At 40.8% G+C, this 18,856-nt stretch overlaps 1 protein-coding gene across 18 annotated transcripts in view; it reads right to left on the reverse strand.

The window, feature by feature from the left end:
• Positions 1–16,654, reverse strand: part of fnbp1b (formin binding protein 1b) — a 39,095-nt gene extending 22,441 nt beyond the window's left edge. For 2 of the 18 annotated variants that reach the window (XM_079581493.1, XM_079581499.1), the window contains exons 1-4: positions 6,618–6,861; positions 5,517–5,632; positions 264–320; positions 44–191 (exon numbers count right to left, since the gene is read on the reverse strand). In XM_079581493.1, the coding sequence (XP_079437619.1) occupies positions 44–191; positions 264–320; positions 5,517–5,632; positions 6,618–6,692 (396 nt within the window). In that variant the 5' untranslated portion in view covers positions 6,693–6,861. Of the gene's footprint in view, positions 1–43; positions 192–263; positions 321–5,516; positions 5,633–6,617; positions 6,868–13,851; positions 13,974–16,086 lie in introns of those variants that run through there. The other 16 variants (XM_079581491.1, XM_079581506.1, XM_079581496.1 and 13 more) reach the window with 14 other exon arrangements.
• Between the last annotated feature and the right edge of the window lie 2,202 nt (positions 16,655–18,856).

Consider the following 18,856-nt stretch of genomic DNA (forward strand, 5'->3'; position numbering starts at 1 on the left):
TCTGGGCCAGCTGTGGGACAAAAAGCATTCAACAACATCTTACCGTTTTCCTTTCGCTTTTGAGTTCTTGCAGGAACCGTGACAGCTCATTGATGATTAGTTGCGTCAGGTTTTCCGATATAAGCTCGTGCTGACCTGCGTAGTCATTCAGTTCACTAAGTGTTTGTTGGAAGGCTTGACAGAAGGTGTACCTGGTAAGGCAAAGGCAGCGACTTGAGAAGAATGGATCTCACAACTGTAATGCAAACTGGTGTTGAACTTACTTGCTCTCCTCCTCTTCTCGCGAGTTCTTCTTGGGTTGATACTTCTTTGATAAATTTCTGCAAGAAAAGAAAGAGGCACTGTCAGTGTCAAAGTTTTGTCTTACAATGCACTTTGTATAGGACAGCACAATGTGAGAAACATTGCAACATTTGATAACTGTGTTGTGTTATAGCAATATTTGACTAATAATCTCAACACTGATTTTTCATATTTGTGTATTAACAAACAAAATGGTCGGGTGCAAAACACGGTAAGAATAGAATTATGATCAAAATGTATCTTTTGTACGTTTTCTAGATACCATGTGTTATTATTTTAGGTTGTGTTAGCAGAATCTGTGTAAATCTCAGACAAACTGCTACAAGAGTTTGCAGATAAAGCGTGGCAGATATGGTGCCACCTAATGTTGCAATAATGTTGAGTTGGAAACATTTTGCCTTAATCTTGTGGGACACCCCTTTAACATTGATTCAGCTGACACTCCTCCATAGGCCTGCCAAAGGGTCATCTAAACCAAGATCCAATCCCTCAGAGTGCTGTCCGCCCTCCTTGACCATTAATCAATACCATGCAGGAGCATTTGTGCAATGTCAGTCATTACGAACAACATGGATTTTTCTCGTGCTGATTTGGCCCATGTGATAAGTTTAAAGTGAATGAATGTTCAGGAAAACCATTTTTATGATGAGGTTTGTGGATCCATTCACTACCAAATAACTGTCAGGTAGATTTTCACTTTGGAGGAAAACTCTCTCCCACAGTGTTGTATTGTACACTGCCCTCCCACTCACTCACTCACTCACTCACTCACTCACTCACTCACTCACTCACTCACTCACTCACTCACTCACTCACTCACTCACTCACTCACTCACTCACTCACTCACACAACATTCACCCAAGCTACCTGGTATGCCCTCCCTCACTGACTCCCATCCATATATTAACCAGTAGTAGCTTCCGATATCTCATGGAATCGAGCATTCTTAAAGGGATATTTCAGGATTTTTGACATATTAGATATTTTTTTTGTAATTCATGCAGTTCTTATGTTTGAAGAGTTAAGTGGCGCTAGGCTAGTGCTAGGCAAGTGCATTTCTATGATATCAGCTAGCCTGCATTAAAAACAGTCTAACCCGCTCCACAGAGCACCTGAGGCAAATCACTTATAACGCCAGACTAACCATTTAAATGTCTCTGCCCATAGAGTAATATTAACCATTTTACATTTAAAATAACTTATATTTGAGCAGCATCAGCATCGTGGTTGTATAAGCTACGCAGCGGTAGAGTGATCTGCTAGAAAATAGTCCCTCTAAATGATCTCATTCATGTGATGCAAGGTCAGTTATATTCCAAAAATTATTTTTTTATTATATCGACACAGACATTTATATGGTTAGTCTGGTGTTATAAGTGATTTGCCTCAGGTGCACTGTGGAGCGGGTCAGACTGTTTTTAACGCAGGCTAGCTGATACCATAGAAATGTGCTAGCCTTGCACTAGCCTAGCACCAACAAAAAATATATCTCCAGAAATCAGCAACACTCTGGATAACTAGGAAATGAGTCACTATGTCAAAAATCCTGAAATATCCCTTTAAGGCGGTATGACTTTCTACTTACTAGAACATGAACACAACCTCTAATACTCTCTAAATCATGAACCTCAGCATTTGAAGCAGGAAGCAGAAGAATGCAAAAGAAATGGTGTATACGCATTACCTTATTAAAGCCTATTTGCCTCCCCAAAGATAATGACTAAATAATACAGAATATTCGCATTCACATGAAATAATTGAAATAACTATCTAACTACTGATCTAACTACTAATAACTATGACCATGATTACGCTCCAAAGCAGAGCTAAAACCTCTATAAGTGCGTGGTTGTCATGAGCAATGGAGACGAGAAAGCTACAGGAGTAAAGTGAGCCACGTGGTGCACACATAACAATCTCTGTCTAAATGTGGAGAAGACAAGGAATATATTCATATCATTCTATTTTGCTTTATCTGGTGTTGGCGACGAGGGATTGAGTCTGTGCATAACTTAAAATCATAACAACGCCGCCCAAGACACGAGGACTGACTGATGCTCTGCAGAGTGAGTGGTGTGTGGTGTAGCCGGGCCTGGTCCGGTTGGGGACAGAGGATGGAAATTAGCTTGAGCTATAATCCTGCATTTTAAGTATACTGTACTTTGTGTAAATGCATTGTCCCTTTTAAATAAATAAATACAAATACAAATACAAAGAAGTGACTTCCTGTTTCAATCCAGCACACCAAAATAAAAGCACACAGCTCGTCTCATTGATTAGTTCAGCAGGAACTTGCAACATTACAAGAATATAATTAAATACACACATTTTACGTGAACTAATGAATAAGATGGTGCTTTTATTTGTGTGCTGGACCGAAACAGGAAGTCACTTTTTGGGTGGTCAATTGCCCTTCATGGGACTAACAAAGTTTTCTTATTATGAACTTTTGACTTATTACTATGCATCAAAAACCTGCCCTTCTGTACCATAAAGTATAAAACAGGAACCTCCCCCCATTTCACAAGAGGTTACTGATCTATTTTATCAACAATACATGAACGCAAAGGTATTAAGCCTGCTATGTTTGAGTGCTGATGAGTGAACGTTCGCCTTATCTCTTCACAAAACGGATGCGAAACGAGAAAGCAGACATACAACTGTGTGAAATGAGTCTGTGCTCCATCCAGCTCAATAAGGCCACATCCCCCACAGCACCTCGCTCTCCCCGGTGCTGTTTGCACTGTTGCTAGGCAGATCTGTCACTACACTGCACACTCGTCCTTCTCACCCTATCTCTAATTATAGCCGGTGCACTCGTCCATTCATTTATTGCAACCGTATGTTAATTGTCGCAATGCATTCTGTCAGTGACAAAATTGAACCAATATGTCAAAATCACAGTGAGAAAAGGAAAAAATATATATACTTAGCATAAAGATAAAGTATTGCATTTTCTGATGTATACAAATCAGGCAATATCTTTGTGAATTTCTATACCTGCTGTTGTTGGGCAGGTGGAGTACAGTCTCTTTTGTTTACTGAGTTTTGCCCTTGCAGTTATGGATTATGCCAGACTAGAATTTGGGGGGCAGGGGCGTGGGGGGAGCTGGTACTAATGCAATACCGAGCAGTGACTAGACTGGGGCATTGTGCATTACAGCATTGCAATGGAAGAGGATTATTCGTGGATTAAACTAGTGTGTTAATGTGTCGTGGTATGTTGAAAGAAACGCTTGTGGTTCAGTGTAGTTATGACCAGATATGTGAAGTTAATACTGTGGATTTAAAGGACACTACTGTATTCTCTACGTACGATATAGTAAAACAAACACAAAATAGGGCAAAAGAAAAAACATTTGTGCACACATTCAATCATCCTTTTGAGTTTCAGCAACAGTAGTTCCCTTGGTCCGAAGTGACCTAGAACTGTTTTGTTGCTGTGTTATTTTGGTACATTGGATATATATTATTAGCTCGGCCAACCTTATGGTGCTTGGAGTTGGAGAGTGCCCAATAGATTAAGCTTGATTTGTGTGCTAAGTTGATTACACAGGATAATTGGTCTTCAGGCACAGCATGGTCACTCAGGTTGGACCAAAACAAAGAGGTACAGTGTGTGACAAAGCGCTGGGAAAAACCTTATGACTCAAGCGATCCTGATTTCCTCACCTCTGCCTCATCTAACAAGTGTTGCCGATGTGCAAATGTGAGTCTTTGAGCAAACAACCTGACTCTGTGCCAGCCAGGTGATTGAAAAAGTCAAACGCCATCTGTCGCCCGCTCCAAGTTTAATCAAAAGGCAGCCGGACATTGATGGCCTACATCATCATGAATATTGTTTATCTGGTGGTGAAAGTAAGCATTCTCTTATGAACAATGGGACAAACTGCAAATGGACTTTTATCAGAATATCCTCACATTCAAAAACTATACAATTCATGTTTTTCCGTTTTATTTGGCAACACTACTTACATATCGAGTGTGGAATTATCAAATGATGGACATTTTAAATATATTTTCAAGAATAGTATTCTCTAGTTTTAATTTTCAGCCTTGTTTGCCAGAGGATACTGCTGGTCAAAGATGAATACCAAAGGTTGAGAGGGGCAGAGGGGGGGGAAGCAAACTGTAAACACAGGCCTAGTCCTATTATCTGAAGCTGATACTAGCCCCCCAAAAAGGAGGGGGGTGATGAGGGGGGAAGGGGGGGGTCGATGCTACTTTCGGAAAACCGGATTAGGTTTGGTTGGTGCTACTTATTGCCTCCATTGAATCTTTAGGCAGTGTTTTATTGATTTGAGACTATGAATGACTATGCAATATTTCTGCGAGTATAACGATCAGTTTTGCCATTAATGTTTAAGGATCATAACTCACAGGAAATCAATATTGGAGAGAAGAATGAAATATGTATTGCTATATGTATATGTATGTTTTATTTTATAATTGCAGTCTTTGATGATTTCACCCATTAAAACTGAGATTTCAGCTTTGATAATGATAGCTAGTAATTGTGCAGCCCTACTTATTGGCTCTTTTAATCACGGGAAGCAATACAGTGTTTTTTGTTTTTTTTTTCTGCGTGGAATAAGGTATGGAGAGAGAATGGGATGCACAAAGCCTGAGGAGATCGATGTACACAGCACACATGCTCGGACCTCTGCCCTCGGAGCGCAGTGAGAGCACCACAGCAGTCTGAAGCAAAATCTGGGTCAGACTTGGGGTTGATAAAGCCCATACCTACAAGTCTCTATGGCAACACAAGCTCCGCCTCTTCCCCCTTCAACCTGACTTCCTTTTGCCTGAAGCTCAAGCTAGCAACAACAGCAGACAACGTGCTGCATGAAAGCACTTCAGAGACAGACACAAAAGGAGTCAAGTGGGAGGGGGTGGAGCATCCTTCCCAAGTCAAATGTGTGGTTGAAATGGCACCATATTACAAAAGCAGACCTTTTTCCAGCACTCTTTTGGAACAATATGCAGCTAAATATATCTCTCTCTCACGTGGGAATGCTAATTTTCTGCTCCAGAAAGAGGTCAAAGGTCCCAGTCAGCTTCATATAATAGTAAAGATTGAATCTCTTGTCTCAAGGACACTTGAGTAGATCAACTGCTGTGGTTTCTCTCTTGAGCCATCTGGATGAATCCTGCTAATTACACCTTAGAGCAACAAACGTGCATCATAAGACGGCACACTGTGGCTACTTACCTCATTTGTTTTGCATAGTTGACTTCAATCTCCGATCTCTCCTTGACGAATTTGGTGTACTTCTCAATGAACTCGATACCCCACTGTGTGTGCTTCTCCAAGTTGTCAAACTGATCCTGTGGGGGCAGAATTAAAAATCAATTACATGTTCCACATATTAGAGAATTATTGACCAGACTGACCTACAACCATCGCATTATCAATAATTTGCTTCCAGCTATTCAAAGTTAGTTTTAATGTCTCTGTTGGAGGCAATTAACAGTGCAGTTTGCTGTTAAAAAGACCAGGGGCAGCCTACTGAAAAACATATACAGATATAAAATATTTACTCATTAGGATTCAACAGTAGATTCAACAGGAGGAAAAGTAGGTCATTTCTTGAAGACAATTAAGTTGCAGAGACCCAGTTTCTATAATCTTTAGATTTAGAACAAATGACTCCATTTGTTATTTATTATAATCAAGCTAGCAGAACCACAGCTACAGCAAGTGTTTGTAAAAATAGAAAACAACCTTAGTGAAGCTCCAGCAAAGTCCCATCTTCTCCTCCATACCTTAAATCTGTCTGAACAACAGTTTATCTGCCTATCATCCGCTCGAGATTTTGTGTCATTGATGTATCAACATGTGCTCAATCCACTTTCGTAGCAAAGACACAGGAAGTGGTTGTGGTAATGATCTATAAGAACATGAGCGCTCTAGCTTTTCGCAGTATGATTTAGCATCATTTCTATAAAACACCTAATTTTAAATCCCTTCGGTCTGATCTATGTTTCCTTTTGAAATGCAAATAGCTCTCAACGTCTTGGCTACACCCTTCTGCATCACTTAGTGAAAACAATAAAAGTAACAATGAGAGCAGCACTCAGTGAGTAGTGGGACTTTCCAGTTAGTATTGTTAGTCAGTTTCAAATATAGTTTCAACTACTGTAGTTTGCCAGCAAAAATGACAAAGAAAACTAAGTAGAAGTAAATTGCAACCCCCTCACCTTTCATTTTCTCTACAAGAGGACAATTATTCTGTCACATTTACTTGAAATAAAGCATTTAAATACGTTTCCTCATGCACTCTTATTATCTCAGAAGGAAAGCTCAAATTACCCTTTTTTGTAGAGGAACCATTTTGTCCAATTTCTCATCTAATCTCAGTGTGGACTGGGCGCTCCTCAAAAACATTGCAATCCAAAAATGAATTCAAGCCAGCTCGTCTTCTTCCAAAGCAGAACCACAACAAAGGCTGAGCTCAGGTTAGGGAGCATTTCCAAATAACCATCTGTTCCAATGGTAACAATGCTTCCACACAGCCCAACAAAGAAATATCCAAATTTCGGTCCAAATAATCCAGAAATGGCAGTGATGCAGTACAGGCTAGCTAGCAGAGACACTCCGATTGTGAGGCCACTGCTGCCCACAGCGTTGAGAGAAATGCTCCATCAGGCGTAAGGTGGAATAAGTGGGATGTGAGAGGGGAGGGAGGGGACTGGAATGGGAGAGATGATAGAAGAGGCGGGATTAGAGGATAGGATTAAAATAAAAATGTCACTATGTCACCTTTGCTAACTTCCTTTAGATCTACTGAAATGTAGTCAGAAATATAAAATACAGATATCATAAAAACACATTTGGTTAATATTACAAAATAAAAAAATTAAAACCAGTAACGCTTGTACACTATGCTAATATACTAGGAAAAAACACAGAGGAAGTGCTGCAAACTCCTATTGGGCTCGTGAGCCAGGACATTCTGCCTCAACTTCCACTCTATCATCTGCTCCACTGACACCTGACCTTGTTTCAGCCCATTCCTTTTTTAGTTGAATATTTTTGTTGTTGTCGCTACTGTTGGAACAACACCAACCAAAATAAACCATTCATTCATTCAAAAGTTAATTAAAGGAGGTGCCAGGACCTGAACTTCACTTACGGTTTTTGATGTATCGATAACAAATGAGGCAATAAATAGAGCTCTGAGGATTGTTGCTCAAAGTGACATATACATAGCTTTCCATTGACAAAACAAGCCTCCGACTTTAGACTCTTGAGACCGGTGACTGGGATTACGAGGAGTTTTAATGTATTGGATTGTGGTTAATCTGCACTTAAACTCATTATTTAGAGACTGCCATAGATGACGCCCCACTAAACTCTATCATTCATTGCAAATCTAAGCACTTGCTGGGTATTTGGAATCACACTCTACTCTTTGTGATTAAAAAAAATAATACATTTGTTGGATTCAGTTGTTGAAAGAAAAAAATATAGAATTGTAGTACAATAAAGTGTGCTATAAGCTGTTTCAGATGGCTCACAGGCCCAGTCAAAACAATGTGAATCATTTAAATGCATAGAAAACGAAAGTGTTGGATCACTGTATGCTAACTAAGAGGCTCCCATTCTTTCAAAGGTTAGCAGCAGCATGATGAAATCATCTCAAGCAGAAACCAAAACTCCACAGTGTTTTAGTCATTGGCTCAGGAAGTGTGCCAGGTCTAAAAAGATCAGCAGCACACAGGTTTTAGACAAAGAAAAGCGTTTCTGGGGTCAACGAACTCTATCGAACTCGCAAGTTGTTTTATTTAGCTGTAAACTATAATCACAGCCAAAATCAATGAGAACGCATAAATAAATAATAAGTACATGCATTAGGCCAGAAACAGTCAATTCTTAATGTAATGTTAATATAATGTAGTTAGTTCGTACTAAACATAAGCATTTTAACAACAGATAAGGTTCTTTTAGTAATTCTTTCATGGTTTTACAATGCACCTCACTTGTAGAAAACGTAGGTGTCACAATGAGCTAATCCACAGATGTCGAGGCCAGATGTTATACTGAGCAGAGTACAATGGGATGAAGGAGCATGCTGAAACCTTTGTCATTGTGCAAGTTAAGACTGTGAGGCATTGGCTTGTGTCTAAAGCAGTGGTTTCTCAACCACTGCTCAATCTGGTATGGCAATATCACCCTGCGATGACAAGCCGCAGAACAAGACTTAGACTTGTAAAATATACCATATTTTCCGGACTATAAGTCACACTTTTTTTCATAGTTTGGCTGGGGGTGCAACTTATACTCAGGTGCGATTTATATATCAAAATATGTAATTTCACATGTTTATTATTTTCACACTGACAGCCGCAAGAGGGAGCTCTAGGCTTGGATCTGCTACTCCTGTATCACTGAAGATTTAAAAAAAAAAAAAAAAAAAGGGTAATTGAGCAGCAGAAAGAAAGTCTGGACTCAGCGAGAAAAGCTAATCGTGGGATAAAAACTCGATGGCCACAGCTCGAGGAACGAGTTTGCAAATGAGAGCTTGAACAATGTGATGCCGGGAGAGGCTTGTCAACGGGGCAGTTATGCCTCCATGCCCAGGTGCCCATACTGTGGTGCGACTTATAGTCCAGAAAATACGGTAATGTCAAATATTGTCTTGTCCTTCAAAAATGTTGTTGAATATGCATCAAATAAGCCATAAAATGAAATTATGATCAAAACAACCCGGCGACAGTCATTGAAACAGACACAAGTGGTGATTCTATACTTTTTCTGTACATACAGTACATATTCAAAGACATTCTTTCTGGGAAAGGCTCGCGACCCACTGAAAACGCTTCCCCACTTTTGGGTCCCGACCCACCAGCTGACAACCACTGGTCTAAAGTGTGACATATGTCCAGCTAGTTATGTTCTCGTCCCAATCGTACCAGTTGTACCGATACAAACACATACAAGACTACAATCATACAATACATGTAATACCCATACATTCAAACTAAACTTGAGATGAATCCAATAAACCAAACTTTAAGAAAACTCGCAACACAAAACCGTGTGGCAGCATTGCTCATTGCGTGCAGCTTTTGGTTTACAATAGTCACCCAGCAGCATAGACAAATATTTAAAGAACTTGCCAAACCATTTTTGAGAGACACACGAGGCTTTGTAAGAGGGTGCGTGGTCGGAACAATGTAGCTACAGCCCTGTGGAGCCTCAGTGCAGGGGTAGTCCCAGGAAATGGACAGCTGTCATGTGACCGGACATAGGCCTAACGTGTAATTCCCTGGGGTTACTACATGTTTAGTAATAGTGATGTGCTTTGTTCTTGTATTTCATTCACCCGCGACGTAGATTTGCATGAAGCCGTTTTTCTGCATCCCAAATAAAGGGTACCTTATTTGGAACAGTGAACGGAGAACACAACCAACTCGAATGAACTAGACGAGGACCAATAAGAAATAAAACCTCGGACGTCAATTTTTGACCGGCAAGGGGCCCAAACCAAGTCACTTTCAGTAGATAATTGAGCCATGACATTTTAAACAACTTTCACTGCCACTTCTTATGTTTCCGTGTGGTTAAACAGAGGCACCACATGGACAGACAGACATGTAGAAATATGAGCGGCTGTTTGAGGCAGTGGCTGACCTTATGTGTAGACGCACTTGTTTGCATGCCACAAGGATATTTATAGAACGACACCTCAGCTGGGCAGAAACTGTAGACCCTGTATTTGTTTGTGCACGTGCATCTCTCTGCATGATCAAATGTGGCGGAAGGAGACCTACGCCGCAGATCTTTCATGACCAGCCTCTTCAGAGTACGACGGAGTGAATGAACACCCTCTCGCTCTCACAATGAGGCAACGGGAAACGAGAGGAGTCACTAACTGGAAGTGGTGGTCAGCTTTGTCGTGGTGCCAAACCCTCTCAGTCACAACTGATTTGAAGAGCAACTAAACACACCAACTCCGCCTGCTTCATACTCATGTGACATTAGGGCGAGAAAAGCCCAGATACTTCGCCACGAGAAAGAGATTTTACAGCTGATATTTGCACAGTTCTTTGCTCAATGCAGTCCAAAACCAGAATGCATGGTAACATAATTGCTCAAATCCAGCAGTAGTTATAATTTAGTCTTCTTGATTTTGATACAGTTTGACAGGGAGAACAATAGCTAGATTCTGTTATAATTTTAATGTGATGTTTTGAAATGTTTATATATTGTTATCACAAAATTTGCAGACAATGCAAAGTACTACATCATATTTTGTATAACTCACAGCACTTGCCATCTTCATCTGCAGCAGCACCTGCAAATACTCCTCAAAGGGACTCAACTTCTCTTCTTTCATATCCTCCACTTCAGCCTTTTCCTTTTGCTCCCCATTGTCTGATTTCACGGAGAGGACGTTGTCGAGGAAAACAAAGAACTCACTTCTTCTTCTCAACATGCTTTTTCACCGCATCAAAATAAACAGAAACTGTTAAAATGCTACAATACAGTGTATCAAACGCAAATTACTGTGAAACGCTGACCGTGGTTGCAAAACCTAATAAATTGCCCCTAATTAATCTGATTAGGCCTTCTGGTGACCACCGTCGTCAGCCAATGGGACGCGTCCATTTGCGGGATTATTTTGGCTAGGCTCGGAAAAGACACGTTAGCCATTGTTCTTCATAATCTGTTTTTGTTCCTATCCAAGGATCAAGCTCTTTAAACCTTATATAACACATTCTCTAGGTTGAAACCTTGGAAACTTTGGATGGAGTATGACTGTGATATACCATTGCCATAGCATATCAGTTACATCTACTGAAGTACTTGGACTGCTTCCAGTTTCCCTCTTTGATCCACCATCACGCCACTTAGGAGCATGAAAGCACTTTATGAGAAAGGACAGGTGTTGCTATATCGGCAGAAATATAACTCAGTATGAGAATTTCTTTAGAGGTGACTGAAATACCATTCTGTGTTCTGTAAAATCATTGCTTGTGATCTGAGAAGTACCTCTCTCAGTTGTGTACAGCCACTGCAGTTGACATGGTATACATGTTTCAGATAACTGTCATGCCTGAACACGACCTGAACGTAATGCCTAAAGTCACATGGTTCTGGAGCAACCACAACATGATATTTTGTGTCCAAATTGGAGACTAAATTCAGCTCTTGAAAATGCAATCTTTGACGCCAAGTGAGAGAAGGAAAAACATCAAAACAAACAGCAGAGGCATCTTATAATGACTGTGGGAAAGATGGTGCGGCCAAATGAAAGACTGTGTGCTTATCAGACTATTAATTAAAACTTCATCTGACGACAGCTTTAGTTCATTCTTAGAACCATCACTTTTTGTGTATATGTCACTTTTTGTGTTTATAGCTCCTATATGATTCTATCTTCTATGTCGTCATTGGCTTCCAGTCAAATTTCACATTGCCAGTTCAGGCCCTTCAGTATGAGCCTGGCAAGTCCAGAATGTATACCGCTGTCTTGTTGGTACCCCTGCTCCTCAGGGCGCAGCCTTCAGTCGTCAGGCGGGGTTTCCAGAAGATCACAGTTACTCATTTTAAAACACAGAGCGATCTGGCGTTTCAAGCTGCAGCCCCCAGACTCTGGAATGACTTGGCCATGTCCCTCTGTGTGCTTAACTCTGTGGACTGTTTGAAAAAGCAATTGAAGCTTTTGGTAGATGCTTATTTCAGCTGTTTATTTTGTGATGTTTTTTATGTGTTTTATCTCACTGTGCACTTTGTGATTTTTATCTGTGAAAAGTGTGATAACCATATCTAATAGATACATTGCAGATAGCTAGGGCTGGGCAAAACATTGATTTGAATAAAAAATCGACTTGGTAAGTCAAATCGATTCATATTGCCCAGCTCTAATATAGGCTATGTTATTTTTCTTACATTTTCTGAGGCCTTCTAGCTCATTTTTGGAATTTCTTGAATAAAACATAAAGTCATCTTTAGAGTTACCCATAGACTGTATATATTGAGTTGCCAAATATGTGATGTTACTGTCAGTGGTTTCAACTTTAGAAAAGAAAATTAGAATATATTATGAATGATATTGAAGTTGATAAAATTAACTTCATCAATGGGTTATATTTACTATTGTACGCTTGTTGTTGCTGCCATTGTCTGATGTTATTTCTGGTAGCCACTGATTCCTTTTTAATAACTATAGTAGTAGTAGTTTTGTTGAATCATACACATTCATGGAGACATAAATTAATTACGTGAAACAATCAGCAAGTTCCTGTGAAACAGTCTCAAAACAATACTAAAATAAAAACCTCTATAAAAAAACAACAACTCACATCTCATTTGGCTGAGTTACATCCACTGTTCAAAGACGGCCGATGCCAATATGCAGATGTGACCTTCCACATCCTCAACCTTTAAAAGGCATTAACAGCGCTACTCCATTAGCCAGAGGAACAGTATATCTGTCACAACATACAGAACAAGCAGCACTAACAGTGTGTAGTACAACACGCAGTAATTAGACCAGGACTCGGTGACAATAAGTCACACAGACTGCCTTCAGCTGCAGTCAAATGTCCCATGCCATGGCGGCGATCGAAAACAACAGAATACTGAGAGGCTAGAGATTCAGAAATTGGTGTGGGAATACTGAGTCACCTTATAATGGACAGGAATTCAGACAATGTGAATATCATATTGAAGGAGGAACCAGACAGTAGTCCCACTTATCCGCATAGATCCTTTCAATCTTCTCAGATAGTTCACATCATTTATCTGCTTCACTTTTTCCTGATATACCACAATTATCTAATCTAATTTATTGAACAGAAATGGGAGTAATGCGCCATGTACTGGTGTGAGGTGTTCTTAGGTTTCGGTCCTCGAAGTTCTACTGAACATCCCGGAGGTGAGTGAGCTTTTGGGTGGACGGCTACTCCCTGGGAACAGTCTGGGGAGGAAATTCGGCCATCATTGCGCTGAAAGCTTAGCGTGCATACATGTATGTTCCTAAATCTCACTACCCTCAAGGTGTGACAGGAATCCACACAGACAACATCACTTGACTTGTCACAGGAGCCAAGTACATGCCTCCTATTATTACACAGAAAATGCTTTTACAACATTATGAAGATACACGGCTGAGGCTCTTAGGACTCAAATATTACAAATAATGACTCTATATTTACATACACTTACTCATATATCTCAGAGAGACAGAGCCATATGCAAATTTTACACATTTACACAACAACCGCAGTACCACACAAATGAATGCACAGTACAAAAAGGACATAAAAAATGCTTTAAATAAATGAAATCCACATAATTCTAATGCAAGCTTACATCAGTGAGTGCATGTGTGCTTTTAATTCTGACTTGGAGTGGAGATCTTTTATAGTTTACAAGGCTAAAAGTAATTATTGAACAGTAATAAAGCATAAGAAATAAGATAACATAAAGTTACAATGAGATTTTTATTTTATTTTGAAACATTATCCTATAAACTTTGCCTATCTGTATTCAATCTTTTGATGCCATTTAGTGAGAAAGAAATAAAAGCTTCTACCTTCAGCTGCTGCTCCTTTACAAGGGTTTCCATTCTCTCCATATCTCAGTAAGGAGAGTGCTATCCAGAAATCCACTTTGCGTGACTACAAAAACTAACGTGCATGGCTCACCTATAGGCAGCACAGCAGAGAACTGAAAGGTGTTGGTTGCGGTGCGTCAAACTGAAAAGTGATGTAGTGCCTTACCTGACGTAGCAGAGCATGTGTGGGGCCCATCAGCAGTTGTTCTGCTTCCATGCTACTGTTGCACTGGCTCTCATAATGACATCTCAAACTGTAATTCTTACAATTGAAACCGGAGCCTCAATAGGAATAACGTGAAGATGTGGAGCTGCAGACTTTCTGGGTTCAAGCACAGCTAAGTTGTTTTTAGGCATTGATTTTTGACCAGAAGTTGATGTTACTTTTGGACTCTTTATAATTTCATTTTTTTCTGACCATAGTTCCTCTGAGAAACAGTCACATGTTTCATCATCATAAGGGACTTCCCATAACTGAATGCACACTGCAGTACAGCCGAAATGCTGTATTGGTAAAATGGAATGGATCCAAAAGTACAGACAAATTCAATCAAGCATTTAGATAGTGTGGACAGTATCCTCCTGTGCAGTATGGTGACAATTTGTGCTGCACCAAAACAACATCATATTCAAAATGTGAAACTTCATTTCCTCAGCGCAAGACTGGATGACTTGATACGATATAATGGTGTTGCAATAAAACCAACAGAGCTTGGGGTATGAAAAATGCCATTTAACACAAAAAAAAACAATAAAAAGCAAATACTGGATTTTTTTTGTATTGCACATGTAAAGGAGCAGCCCAAAGGAAATAGAAAATGTTGCAAACAAAGTATGCAACATCCTGCACTTGCGTCATTACATAATTTTTTTTTTGACAATATAATCAGTAACTTTCTGTAACTTTCATAGTTTGGCCCAGGAGATAAAGTCCTTAATTGTAAATCACTCGCTGCTTCTTTGTTGCATAGAAAAGTAGCACCTTCCTGGATCAAGCATCTGGCAAAACCTGAGTCTTTGTAACCAACAGAGCAAAGCAAAGAGATCCAGAGGTACTTGTGGGCTGAGCAACAAACTAGGCATCAGAGAAGAAGTGATGAAGATGTGATTGAAGTAACTGCTAATTCTAATGTTGGGACCAGGTTAAGAACTAGAAGTTATATCTAAAAGCCAAACTTTTATAATTTTCCATTAAGACAAACCAACACTCTGAAACTATGTTAAACCCTTAAACCCCACCTTCACCAAGCACATTTTCTCTAGTTTTACCCAAAACTAAATATTTAAAAAGCTTCTTAACTGGAGCTTAGGCCAGTGTAGGGCCTCATTTGAAAGCTAAGACCTTATCAAGTTAAAGTTGTTAGAATCTTTAGAAAATCATGAGTTACAGCTCATTGGATCAAAGGAGTTGTGTGGTGCGTCACAGCATAGTTTACCAGAAAGTGTCAATTCAAACATTGCTCTTTTATCAGCTGTGCCAGGATCATCCAGAGGGTCACGAGCTGCTCTTTATCAGGTTGTGGAAATAGTGCCCTGCTGTAATCCCCATTTGCATCTGTATTCTATAGCAGAGCACGTGTGACTGCCACCAACAATCAGTTAGGCCTCGTGTTGTATGTCTGTACCTCTACCAGGTTGTAATAAAAAACAATCCAGAAAGATGACATCATGGTGTAGGAATCTATCATTTGTCGTGAGCCTTTGTTTTTTTTTTTTGTGTGTTTTTTTTTTGCCAGACTCAATACCAGGAGCTGATACCCTCTATTTCCTTTTGTAAGCATAACCTACAATTCCGTGCAGCAGTACAGACACATCTAATGGGCATGTGTTGTTGTTATTATTACACAAAACAAGTATGACGGCTTGCTGCAAGTTGCAACGCAAACCTGCAGCTGTGGATCCATGGTTTTGAGGGGGTGTGTATGTGTGCTCGAACTAACATGGGATGTTGCAGTCCATTATAATAAAGCGGTACCTCCAATCAGAGGAACACGACACAACCAACACAGCGAGGCATTTAGTAGGCTTATTAAGTCCTATCCCGGTGAATCAGTCCACGGGGTGTAATACGTCGTTATAAACGCAATCAGCGGACGTCGTTTAAGCTGTCACACCGATGCGCCCTTCGTTCTGATTTTACGCGAGCACCGATCGAGTCCATCGCAGCCCATAAACATTATTATGATGTAATGATACAAGAATAGCAACACTCACCCATAGCTCTGTCCCCCAGCTCATGGTTTCAGTCTGGTGTCCACGGTATAATCCACCACTCGTGAGACTCTTTTCCAAACCCACCACAGCGGATATGAATGATTTCCTTCCCTCCTCTTCGCCTGTCAGAGTCCGAGTAGAGCCCAGTCCCTGTTTGTCTTCTACTGTTTCATCTCATCATCTTGTCTGATAGCTACAAGATGGCTATGCGCTGCATTATCTTCAAACTGGATAGCCTTGCGCGCACCCGTTCCGAACCAATGACAGCTGCTGAGGCGCGCTCGCAGCCGTCCAGCTAGGCAACAGAAGAAAAGCTTGGCGGGGGGTGCCACAGACACTGCGGGCCCGTCCAGGAAAGCGTTAACTCGCACTGGCTATATACTCGGAGCAATCTGAACCGGCGCGAGAGCGGGGGCCCTTTCGGTTTGAATTGTTGCTTGAATGTCGGAGAAACGTGGGGGTGGCGGTGGGAGGTTCAAAAAGGTCACCACCCTATGGCAGATGTTTCTGAATGCCCCCACGCGGTACTCCGCAAAACCACTGGGCAGAAACAAGCCGTGCACCGGTCCCTCTCCTGCTTTTGCTTTGTGCCGTTTCTGTCGTTTTTGGTTTTTCTTTTTTTTTTGTGGGGGTGCTACATTTGTTGTCAGAAGATGCAAATGCAGCTTAAATGTCTAAACCGGAAAATATATGCAACAAAATCCCAGTGTTTGTGGTGTTGCTTATAATAGACTGTTTGTGCTTATGACAATACTGCCATCTTGTGGGCAGATATTAACCTAAGAAAGAAAGAAAGAAAGAAAGAAAGAAAGAAAGAAAGAAAGAAAGAAAGAAAGAAAGAAAGAAAGAAAGAAAGAAAGAAAGAAAGAAAGAAAGAAAGAAAGAAAGAAAGAAAGAAAGAAAGAAAGAAAGAAAGAAAGAAAGAAATGAGGAGAGGAAGGGGAGAAAGACCCAGCATAGGGATATCCTGAACAGGACAGGACACAACTAGGGCTGGGGACCAAATAAAACTAAACTAAAACAGGACTGAAACAATTCCAGGTGACAGTGAACATAAAGACAATTAATAGCCAAACATTTACAAAAAATAAAATCAATAGGCTACAAGGACAACCTGTACGGTCTGCCACATGATTTAACCAGGCCATTATAAATATGCTGTACATATTTATAATGTGCAGCATTATAAACAACAATTTCACATGTTAAAATTATGTGAAATTGAAATGAGGCTATTTGTTTGTACTCAGGAGACGAGGAGAACAGGTGAACACTGTGCATTATACAAAGAGTGAGGATGTTTTTGTTGCTGAGTGGACCTGTTATAGGAGCTCGCCATATAATTAGAAAATCATGGAAAAAGATCCATCCATCCATCCATTTTCTTCCGCTTTCTCCGGGGCCGGGTCGCGGGGGCAGCAGTCTCAGCAGGGATGCCCAAACTTCCCGGTCCACACACACCTCCTCCAGCTGTTCTGGGGGGACCCCGAGGCGACACCAGGCCAGCTCAGAGTCATAGTCCCACCAGCGTGTCCTGGGTCTTCCACGAGGCCTTGTCCCACTAGGACATGCCTGGAACACCTCCCGCGGGAGGCGACCAGGAGGCATCCCGAACAGACGCCCTAGCCACCTCAGCTGGCTCCTTTCGACGTGAAGGAGCAGCGACTCTACTCCGAGCTCCTCTCGGGTAACTGAGCTCCTCACCCGATCTCGAAGGGTGCGCCCAGCCACCCTGCGAAGGAAACTCATTTCGGCCGCTTGTATTTGCGATCTTGTCCTTTCGGTCATTACCCAAATCTCATGACCATAGGTGAGGGTGGGAACGTAGATCGATCGGTAAATCGAGAGCTTTGCCCCCCGACTCAGCTCCCTCTTCATCATGTAATTCAACTTAAATGTGAAACTAATATATGATATAGACTCAGTACATGCAAAAGGACATATGTCAAGCCTTTATTTGTTACAATTTTGACAATTGTGGCTTACAGTCCATTTTCAAAATATTCTAATTTTATGAGATTTTTAATTTGGGTGTTGGGGAGTTGGGAGTGAAAATTATAAGAAATAAAGGCTACACATCTCACTACATGTATTGAGTCTATCGTATATTAGTTTCACAGTTTTAATGCACTTTTTCATGATATTCTAATTATATGGTAAGCACACACACATTAAAAATACTGAAGGTTATTGGAATAATTAACGCCAACAGAGAGTTCAGTCTCTTTCTTTCTGCTAAAATAAAATTATCCTGTGAACAATTCGAGACCTCCAATGTAAAAACTAATAACTGGTAGCCTAATAGCCTTGCAAAAAAACAACAACAAAAAAACACTGCTAGAATCTGCTTTATAGTATGTGAATTGATTTATTTGTTTACTTTGTTATTTGAACTCAATTACCAAATGTATGCTGTTGTCAAGTAAGAATTATACATGGTTATTCATTTTCTTGGCTTTACAAAAATGCAGGAAAACACACTAGCAAGTTGATGAAATTGATCTATCCATCCATCCATTTTCTTCCGCTTTATCCGGGGCCGGGTCGCGGGGGCAGCAGTCTCAGCAGAGATGCCCAAACTTCCCGATCCACACACACCTCCTCCAGCTGTTCTGGGGGGACCCCGAGGCGACACCAGGCCAGCTCGGAGACATAGTCCCACCACCGTGTCCTCGGTCTTCCACGAGGCCTTGTCCCACTAGGACATGCCTGGAACACCTCCCGCGGGAGGCGACCAGGAGGCATCCGGAACAGATGCCCTAGCCACCTC

The sequence above is a fragment of the Gobius niger genome (genome assembly GCF_951799975.1).
Source record: "Gobius niger genome assembly, chromosome: 2".
NCBI classification, from domain to species: Eukaryota; Metazoa; Chordata; class Actinopteri; order Gobiiformes; family Gobiidae; genus Gobius; species Gobius niger.